Source organism: Tubulanus polymorphus, chromosome 5, assembly GCF_964204645.1.
Source record: "Tubulanus polymorphus chromosome 5, tnTubPoly1.2, whole genome shotgun sequence".
NCBI lineage: Eukaryota > Metazoa > Nemertea > Palaeonemertea > Tubulaniformes > Tubulanidae > Tubulanus > Tubulanus polymorphus.
In genome coordinates, this window is record NC_134029.1 from 21,403,365 (window position 1) to 21,414,571 (window position 11,207).

The 11,207-nt window shown below is 40.8% G+C and overlaps 1 protein-coding gene across 1 annotated transcript; it reads right to left on the bottom strand.

The window, feature by feature from the left end:
* Window positions 1-5,410: 5,410 nt before the first annotated feature.
* Window positions 5,411-10,907, bottom strand: LOC141905513 (uncharacterized). The gene is made up of 4 exons (XM_074794390.1): window positions 10,712-10,907; window positions 8,606-10,013; window positions 7,825-7,981; window positions 5,411-7,401 (listed from the first exon to the last, which is right to left on the bottom strand). Exons 1-4 carry the CDS (start codon window positions 10,766-10,768, stop codon window positions 6,081-6,083), a joined length of 2,943 nt encoding a protein of 980 aa, XP_074650491.1. The 5' UTR covers window positions 10,769-10,907; the 3' UTR covers window positions 5,411-6,080.
* Between the last annotated feature and the right edge of the window lie 300 nt (window positions 10,908-11,207).

Here is an 11,207-nt window from a genome sequence, read left to right on the forward strand (position 1 = left end):
GTTGTGCAGAACTACGTGCGAGAGAGACTGGTGACAATATGAAATGAACACGCGCTCCAGAATAACAGAACTTCACGCGCAAGCGATCGCGGCTGCACTTTTCAGATGCATCTTCCAGTGATGGCAGAAAATTATTATGAGGATTTTCCCTCAGAAAATTTTTTGAAAATTTCTCGCTATTTAGCACAAATATGTTAAAATAAAACAATACCAATGGTGTTATTTGTATTTGAAGTCCTGTCACAGGAAAGTCATCGTTTGAACAATGTTTTACCCAAACTAATAAAGAATATTTCATTACTGACACAAGGTCAAAGGAGACTAGCAACATGTCCATATTTTTCTGGAAAAAGATTGTTGGCGATGATTATCCCACTACGACGTGACACCGTGTTATCGGGAGTTCCAAGAAGTTCTTGCATCGCCGCAAACATGGTTCCGTTTCTTAATCCGCATCCAAAGAGAATCTTCGATTCGGGTTGGGTCTATTCATATCGGCGTGGACGTATTGACAAGAGCTCTTCTAGTTCAGGAAAAGCCGATATATCACATCGGAGGTCGAATATTTTTACGGCTTCGGTCCAAATGGGAGAGGTGTTACGAAGGTGGGCCAATTCAGTCTATTAAAACCAGACCTTGTGTGAGGGAAGAATAAAGAGTCTTTATATCATGAATAGAACACCCAGGTAAAGAGTAAACTTGGCCCCGGTATTCACGGCTTCGTTTCTCTTTTCGTGATAGTTTGTTCCGTTGGCCTTTTATGTAGCTCTCTTGTGTTGCAGACGAGAACAAGATACCGGCTTTGAAATGGACAGAAAGGAGCGCGACAATTTACTTCACTCCGAGTTCACATTGTTTGGCGACATTTTTCTTGCTTGTTGTTATAGTTGTGGGGTGACAAGGTTCGCTAAACACCAGATTGACAGTCTCGTGTCAAATTATGGTCTATCTGTGTGTACATATTCAACCGTCACGTAAAAAAACTCTTTCAATCCGCGCATTGTATGAAAACTATGACACAAATACTTGGGTTTTTTTTAAATAGCGACACTAAAACGAAGAACATTTTTCGAAGCTTTTTTAAAAAAAACAGAAATTGAAACCAAGCCTTCGTCCTGAGATTTTCACAACGAAATCAGCATCTACGCTGAAAAATATCTTAACAACCAATTTTCGGTTTTAGGAAATTACCTCAAATCAATTTTTGTTATATATTTTTCAATGCATCTTATATATACAGAATACAAAAAAAAATATCTTCATAGTTTGAATATTTCTAGTCAAGATTTCGTGAAAAACTGCGATGGTTGTGGTTTATGAAATGATATACTTGTTATTTTTTCTGTATCTGAGCTGATAATGTATCGAGGCAAAAAACTGAACTATAGATTGTCGTGATTAATCTGCAATCTTCGTCGAAAGGTTTTTGCGAAGCACTTGAATTTTCTCCAACACGAGTTCATGCGTATGTGTTTAAGGAGCTATTTAACGGTAGAACAAGCCCATAGTCGTCGTTTATTGTGTCGAACGAGTTTTATTTGTGCGAAAAATGAAAAGTGTCGTTAAAATAAATATCGCGATCTGCTGCAGGATGTTGATCTAACCTATAATTTCAGTTCTTCGCCTGATCTCGCGTTCAATGCACCGTGAAATGTGCAGTTTTTAGACAGGTAAAATTCCGAATTTTCATTGTTTCTTTGTAGCAATGGAACAATATAAAATAATGGTATATTGTAATGTGTATAAGTATCTATTTGCTGTAGTGAAAAGCTTCTATCCAGGCGTCCGTAAGCCTTGTATTTATATTAGCCTTATTTATGTATGTATGCTATACATTTCTACTGGGTATATTTTTTACGACCATGGAGCTACGGCGGGATGAAAATCAGCCAACGCCATCTGGTGATAAATTGTAGTAGTAAGTAAACGTAATTTTCCCGCCGTTTTCTTGCGCTGAAGATCAGCACGCTTTCAATTCACTTTTAACAAAATCATTCTTAAGTTGGAACCTTTTAGACAAAAAAAAAGAAAATCTTGAACAAATATTACCGGCCCCATTCTTATGTATAAACTTTTTAGAATTACGCATGTATTGGCAATCTTGAAATGCAATCTTACAATCTAAATAAAGAATATGAATCGAAGAGCATTTTAGATCTCGAACTAAAAATGCTTTCAATTGATTTAATCGTTCACAAAAGAAAAAAAAGTAATTCGTTGATAAAAAAGAATATAAACTGTCGAAACTGAAGATCTTGTTTCCGATAAAAATACAACGTGACAAAGACCGCGATTGTGAATGTAATGTGTAATTTTAAAACGTTTTAGACATAAAAATGAGGCCAGTAATATATAAAGTCATTCGAAACATCCGTCAAAATCTCATGAACGAAGCATTTGTCAGAGTCACAGCACGAATTTTATTGCCCTCTATAGAATGATTTCAAGTGGCTATCGGGACTTTAGGTCTACCTCAACCGCCAACCTTGAATCAGCCACAACCACATGTCCATTAGATACGAGTACATAGTTATCTATGATATTTCTTTATTTTATGCAAGTTTTATGACGTTTTACATATGTTCGGTTTCCGAGGACGTGTTTACCTCATCCTCGATTGCCACAGTCAACTCGCGGTAGCCTAGCTGTTGACGGTGAAGTGCACCGTGTTTCAAGTTGCTGAAAGGTTTCGTTTTTCATCTGACACAAAAAGGAATATACGTTTATCGATAATAAAGATCAGCAGTAATAAGACGTTATATCCCAAATTGAAAATTGACTAATATGTTAATTTAAAGATTATTAGAACGACCCTTCTTCGGTCTAAAATGACAGAAATCACATTTTCAACTAAGGATGGTACTAAACCACCCAAAATATTTCTAGTAATTCACTGATAGATTGATATCAATCTCAATCTCAATATTCAATATCAATCTCAATATTCTCGTTATTTTTGTTTCTCTGATGAAGTTTAGTCAAAACTTCAAAACTGTGAGAATATATTTCTTAAATCATCAACTGTGGATTTTGCTCGTTATTTCTGGTGATTTTTAATTAACTTTTTAGCCCATTTGAAATTTTGAGATTTAACGTCTTCTGCGTCAGAGATTTTGTGTTTTTAAGCGATTCATCAGCGGATCAAGTACGTATCTTTCAAATGGACTAACAGTTAGATTTGATGATGTAGCCCAAAGAGGCTGTTTTCGATTGGCCGTATGAATTTATATCGTCCAAAAATCAAGTGAAAAAAACACGTTCAAACCCTGTTTGGAAATTGAACTCAATTAAACATACTCGCGCACGTGTAAATACTAGAAATACGGTTTATTAAACGATTAACTGCGGGCAATTTTTAACAAAAGCTTTTGTTTGATCAAAACTTAACCTAGGTGCAATTTTAGTATCGGCGGCAGGCGGAGACTCGCTATCAGAGCGTCAGATTCACGCGCGCTCACGACGCGAAACCACTTTATTAAACGGCCCGGTAAGTGGTGCCTTATCTAAAACATGATAAATCCCGATAAATGACGATAAAATAAGCGTTAATACGATTTGTGAACCTGGGGCGGCACCGTTTAATAGCCTGTTAACATCGCTGTATCGTTTGACCACGATAATTGTTGTGCGTGTATATTTACAAGTATAATATAGTCCAGTCTGATACAGGGTATCGATATTGACGCTTAATGGAACACCTGTCCAGCTAGCAAAAATTCCCCTATTTGTAGTTGACGCCAGGGCTCTCCTTGGCAATAGTTTTCAAATACATATACCTCTCGGATTTCGTAATATCGCAGATTATTATTAGTAAACTGCATTGGTAAAATTTTCATTCATGAACGAGACAGATCGACATCACATAGCAAATCTGTGAGCAGACGGCACCCACTACATACACAATATTTATCATCAGCCATAAATGAAAATCGGTGATTCTTCAATACTTCGCGAGATGAATACAGTAACCGATTGTTCGGGAGATATGTTCGCCGGTCGCCCGCCCGTCGCTTCCTCATTCGCGTACCAGTCACCAGAACAAACAGCGCGCGCGCACGGGCCAGCATGTTTTATTGTTCGACGCGAAACTCAATCTACCATCAGCGCGGTGAAGAGAGCATTGAGTTTGACCCCATATCGTTCATACCATATGGCCCCTGCAAATGGACGTTCATACCATCTGTCCCTAGTGGAAGTGGTACGGATCCGAACCGTTAGCACGCGATCGACGAACGCGCGCGCATACACGCAAAATATCTCGTCTGAAAGAAAATTACTCTCCAACTGTCATCTAACGTTATCTAGTATAAACGATTTACTTCAAATATGAGTAAGAAATATACTTACATGATGTACGCGCTGCCTCAGCTTTTTGATATGGTGCGAGAAAACGAAAATGGGCGTAAAAAGTTTTATCGTGTCTCTATCCGTACAGAAACATTTGTTGGTATATTGGCCCTGTGGCCCGAAACAGCCTGCCATTTCTATAGCCTGGAATAGAAATTAAAAAGGTGATCTGCGACAAAGTTATTCTCCATCAGAACATCGTTTCTCGTCTTCGCATTTTATATTCGATCCAGTTTTCGATTGTTTTGTTTTTACTATTGTCTAAAACCATTCCGTAGCGAAACTTTTTCTCTATAGTAACTCGCTCTAAGTCGTGGCCGTGTAAAAAAAGTAGTGATGTCATCACTGCACAGTATACCTCGGGTTGCAGGCGATTATTATTCATGCTCTGGTCGTTGTCTGATTAACACAGTTAATATTTACCAATAACCCGGTCCTGTGTTATGTGATTTTGATTCGGAAACGAGCAAATATCGGAGCAGTCAGTACTTTCCGTCGGGCGATGATTGCAACTCACACTTTCACAAAGGAATAAATCAGATGCTATTTGCCGTCGGTAAATTCATTCCGACCCTGGCTGTTTGCTTCGTAGGAATTAATTTGTCAAAATATAACAAGATCAGCAAACCACGATTGAAGTTCGTGTCGTCCTGGCGTTTCTCCGTTGAAAGATGAGCATCTTTTTAAAACACGGCAGATGACAGTGACAAAATGTTTCCTGTCACTATTTACCGGGCGGTTATCAAGATCTTTGATTAGTGACTTGGGGGAAAATGTTCGCGAGCGATCTATGAATTTTCGTATTTCATTCCATGACTTTTACCCCGGAGTTACCGATTTAAATTTGAATTTAATTTTCAACGACGGGCGCGCTCCTACGGATCATCTCCCGCCGTGTCTTAGTTCTGTCGAGGAAGCTAGATGGCAGCACGTTCTGGAGCCGGGAACCTCCAAGCCTTGGGTTCGAATCCTGAATATAATATCATGCTTAATTCCTTGAAACTTCACGAGAACAAGATCAGTTGTTGGATAAACTGTTAAAACATTTTATTTATTGCTCAAATATTAGCTGTTTGCATTGGCACATGCCTCAAAATATCATCTAAACCCAATTTGGTTAAGCGAAGGTTTTTACATCAAGTCTTGGCCAAAAACCAATAGCGCAAGACATTTCACACAATAACGTCACAATTTCAGCAGCATAATTAGGTAATTAATGCATATCAACGATCACTCGTTAATTTAGACAAGATTCAGAAACATATATAGTAAACATACACAATAACAAGGTCTTAACATTTCATATATAATATAAGCCAGCAACCCCATTCCTAAAACGTGTATACAAGTGTCAATATAATGCATAAATCACTGCGTTAGTAAAGGCCTTTTTTTCAACTATAAATACCCCGGTATAATAATGATTTATGAAGTTAAACAATTACCGTTTATACCACCGTGATAAGATATTGATTCTACTACAGGAAACATTATTTAACTCTAACCCACAACAAAACATACATTTGTTTCATCACATAATATATACTACCTACAAATATAACTCAGAATATGGACAAAATATGTTTTTTCCTTAAATTGAGATGCATGATTTAAGTAAAATACAGCCAGCCCCAAAACATTTGACTCACCAATGAGGTATTGTACCGTAAGTGAAAAGAAGCGTATAATGACTCCAGTTTTACGGGAACTCAGATTTGTGGACCCGAGCAGCACTACTGATGCTGTTGCTGTAAATGATGCGAAGAATGATGCTGTTGCTGCAAATGATGATGATGAGTAAGATGATGAGGGTGATGTTGTAAATATCGAGATTGTTCCACTAACAGTTGCTCAGGTGTTTGCTGCTGCTGCTGCTGCTGCTGCTGCTGTTGCTGTTGATGATGCTGTGAAGCGTTCAGAGTTGATGCGTATGAAGTAATCGGAGATGTTAACGTGCCCGTATTAGACTGCTGAGTCGTACCCGACTGATGGGGCTGCTGTAACATCCTCTGCTGCTGCTGCTGCTGCTGCTGCGGATGAGAGCCAATGAGATGCTGCTGCTGCTGCTGCTGCTGCTGCACGATATTCGTGTTCTGGCGAGCCGGAGCGCTGTATAACGAGGAATTGTGTCCATACATAGACGTAGTGAGCGCTAGCATTTCTGTGAGCATCGGTTGCGGAATGTATTTCTGCTGCTGCTGCTGCTGTGTGTCGGATTGCGGAGTCGATTGCGCTCCGGTGGTTGTCGTGAATTGCGGATGAGTCATACACTGAATCGTTCGTTCGTAATTCGACTGCGGTAGTGGGGTACGCTGGTACACGATATCCGATATGACCTGCTCCATACCGACGGCCGCCAGATTCGTCAAATGCGACAAATCCGCCTGGTTACCGACGGCGATCTGCGGCGTCGATTCGCGATGCAACGGCGTCTGCGACGAAGCGCGCTCCGATTCCGCCGCCGATTCGAGTTGATCCGTGAATCCGCCGCTGAGAGCGATGCTACGCGCGACGATATCCATACACGGCGCCTGCGGCAGCAATAACTGATTGCTGACCTTCGCGATCTCGCGCGAAATCGCGTCGCTAACGTCGCGTTCCGTTTCCTCCTCCGTTCGCTCGTTCCGCTCCTCATCGATGACCTTGACCTTACGCGCGGGCGGCATGTTCTGATCGGTGCCGTGAACGGACTTCATGTGGCGGCGTAGATTGTACTGACGATTGAAGCTGCTGCCGCACCAGCACAGGTGCGGTTTCAGCTGGCTGTGACATGTTTGATGGCGGCTGAGCGCGTTGGGTGTTTTGAACGCTTGCGGACATTTCGGACACTGGAAATTTCTCGTGTTCGTATGACGGTACAGAATGTGAGTCTCGAGCGTTTTCTTCGTGTGGAACGCCGAGCCGCACAACTCGCAGATGAAATTGCGTTCGGAGAAATGTCGCAGGATGTGACGTTTCAGATTGGTGTTTTCGCGACATTTATAATCGCAATGTGGACATTGATGAGGTCGCTCGTCCGTATGAGTCTTCATGTGTCTTTGCAGAGCATATTTTCTATAAAGGAATAAACAAAACGATATAAATCTTAAGTGGTTTACCCTTACATACTCATCTCCCAGATTTGGCCAAACCCTACCTGATTAGCCCGATGTACATGGGGCAGATTAGATGTGGCACATTTTTAGCTATTTTAATCAGAAACCACAATTTATCATAGCCAAAGTTATTCCTTTTATAGCCATCCGAGAAATATTTCTCAGCAAAATATTTCTCTGCAATTTCTCAGGCAACCTGATTGGCACTGCACCTAACCTGCACCAATCGATTTGAATCCTTGATGAGGAAGAAGGATGATTGATGCATATTTTCTGTACATTGCACTTCTATCAAGGCAAGGGCCTTTACATTTTTTAACTTTCATTGGTCAGAGTCCAGGTCCAATAAGTTTTACTGTAGCAGTTATTGAATACGAATTACCTGAAATAAGCTTGTCCACACAGAGCACACAAGTGCGTCCGTTCTTTGCCTCGCTGTCCGGTTTTGACGAGATGTGAATTTGTCATTTCGTGTTTCTTGTACGCTTTTATTGTCCGGAAAAACATATCACATATTTCGCATTTTACCGGTCGTTCACCTGAAAATAAAAGACATGAGTACCACTAAAATATGTGTCATTCATTGGATCAATAAGTACATAGGGTTCTTACAGCTCAGGGAATCAAAACTTGACTGATATTAATTTCAGTATTTCAGAGTTAATGAGCAAAAGCCACAGAAACGTTTCTCTGATGAAGTTTAGTCAACGCTTCCAACACTGTCAGAATTCTTACTTACTGTCAGAATTGACTGTAATACCACCAACTGTGAGTTTTGCTCATTAACAATGAATCCAAAATTCTATATATATTTCTCTGGCCCTTGTGACCATAAATTCCCTGATTAAACTATAGATATCCTCTGTATCGGCTGTTTTTTCTCAAAGGATTCCTTACGTGCAACTTACTCATCACCAACAAGAACGACAAGACACCAAAAATTGAAATCCCAGACTTATCAAAAAGGTTTTTGAACTCCCTGACTTCCCTGATCTGTAACAGAAACCTGGACCCAGTTGCTGCGAAGTTGGTAAAAGATAACCAGTGGATAAATACTATAGAAACAATGAACTATTAATTGTCACTTCGTCAACTATCCACTGGTTTAACCAACTTTTGAGTTAACTAGTCCCAGATGATAGAGGTAAGTGTTCAATATGTACCTGAGTGAATTTTCAAGTGTTTTTCCAGCAGTTTAGGACGGAAGAATTTCTGATCGCATTCCGTGCATCCATATTTCAGCTCGTCGGGGTGCGCGTCGTGTACGTGATCACGTAACGCCGATTTACTCGCGAACGCCTCGCCGCAGAACGCGCACAAAGGATCGTGCACGCGTTTATGCTGCACGTACAGCGCTCGCGTGTCGAACGTTTTGTCGCATTGTTTACACGTGTTTCGCGACGAGCCGCGTTTATGCGACGTCACGTGAGCGTAATACTCCTCTTTATCGGCGATGAACTCGCCGCAGTGTAGACAAACGAACCGACCCTCGGCGTGTATCTTATAATGCTTGTAAAGCGTCAATTTGCGACTGAAGAATTTCGGCTGCGAGCAATAAACGCAGAAATACTTCGTCGACTGGACCTGATGTTTTAGACGCACGTGGCGACGTAGTTGACTCGTCATCAAGAATTTCGCCGGGCACTCGTCGCACGCATGGTTTTTCGAGTTCGTTTTTTTGCATAGTTCCAGGTGAAATTCGTAGAGCGCCGCGTTCGCGAATTCCGACCGACACAATCGACAACAGACGCCGTCTGCGCCGTGCGACGATAGGTGGCGCTTGAACGTGCGCGCGTGATGGAAGACCTCGTCGCACGCTCGACAACGGTGTTCGACGTATTTACGTTTCGTCGTTATCGCGGCGACGCGAACTTTTTTCGCGGAAGCGCTTTTCGAATACGAAGCGATATTTTCGTCGGTTTCGGAAACGATTTGAATTCTTCGCGATTTTCTCTTCAGTTTCAATTTTATCGGTTGAACGATATCCGGCGGTTCGGAATTTTTGACGTCGCAATTTTCGGATCGAGCATCCGTTCCATTACCGTGTTCAACCTTATCGGAAGGCGCCGAATTTCCGCCGATATATTTTCTATGTATATTTTTATTAGCACCTTTAAGACTTTTTCTCGTTTTCGGCGGTTCAGCATCGGAACTCGCCTCATCAGGTGAATCGACGTAATTAATGGCTTTTTTCGACCGCGTAGATCGCGTATTCATCGATTCGGGCGACTTTCGCGATTTTCGTTTATTTCTTTTAGGTTGATTTTTCACATTTTCTGTATCAGCAGTAGAATTAGTATCATCGATATACAACGGACCCAGCAATAACTCATCAGTGGCAGGTACAGCGGTTGCCCGTGTTGCAGGTACAGCGGTTGCCTCTGTAGCAGGCACAGCAGACGCCTCTATAATGAATGAATCGGTATCACCCTCAGCATCCTCCAGCTGTTGTTCATACGTTTCCGAACTCATAAAATCTATGAGGTTCTCGATCAAACTTTTCAAAGCTTCAATCGAATGCCTGCGTTCGTCATCATCCATTTCCTTGAACATAATTTGCAACTCATCAATCTGAAAAAATAAATGAATCGTGATTACTAATTAGATAATAATTCAATATCTAATAATATTCTATCATTTAATTAATTCTTTTTAGAGGGTTAAGGGGTTGTTTTAAAGCTAGGGTTAGTGCTATATGAAGTAGGCCTACATTCAGTAAAATTCAACGAGCCTCGGTGGTCTAGTGGAATGACGCTACACTAGCAATATACTGGTCCGGGTTCATTATTGCTCTATTTGTTCTATTTTCTTTATCGCTGTTTTCAACTATTTTCTTGAATTTTCTAATAAGTTGCACACCTCAGTGCGCATGAGCAGTGTAAATTGGCCAATCAGAATGAGTTATCAGCAAAAAAGTGTTAACAGAAATAATGCCGCTTCAGCGAAATATCATCTGCCTTTTATTTCATCAATAATTTATCAATAAATTTTTCGGAATATTTACACTTGAGCCCAGTACCAAATTCCATTTTTCTAAAAAAAATATAGGCCCTACAATATGTTTTTTATATAACTAAAGGTCTAAACCATGCTAGCCCTATCTATTTATCACTGACAAATTGGCTCATATTCTTTAATGCAAATAATTTGATTTCCTGGAATTTTTCATGCATGGATGAATAAATGAAGTTTCAAAGTTAAGCGGGGTAGGAACGCTGCTGGCGAGAAGAGGATATCGCTGGGATTGATAACCAGGATGAACGACGAACCTTCTGGAAAAAAGACTTCAATTTCGGCTTGAATTTTGTGCCCCAAAATTCAGCCATCGTGGTCAAAACAGGTGTTAAACTGTAGGGAACTTATTGAAGTGTATTCGTAACATATTTCGTACGCATATCACCGGCCGCTTTTACAATTTTTGGACGTAAATTGACACGACTTCATCGTGGATTTTTGCACATCGGGAACCGCTAAACGTATGCAACAACCTTGACTTTTTATGAGCATTCCCTAATTCGCGGACACAGCTTTGGACTCGGATTCGACCCTTACGGAACTAAACCGGGGTGCCTCCGGTGATCACTGCATCGTAGACATAAATCGTTGGTGGTTTAAGATTTTACAATCGGATTGGCTCATACCAACGTGGTTTGTGAAACTAAACCAGGCGGGGCAGTTTACAGACCAAGTAAACCTAAAATCCTGTTACAGATGTTCTCACACAAAAAAATCTTGACCAGCATCGTTAGACGATAACTTATAGGC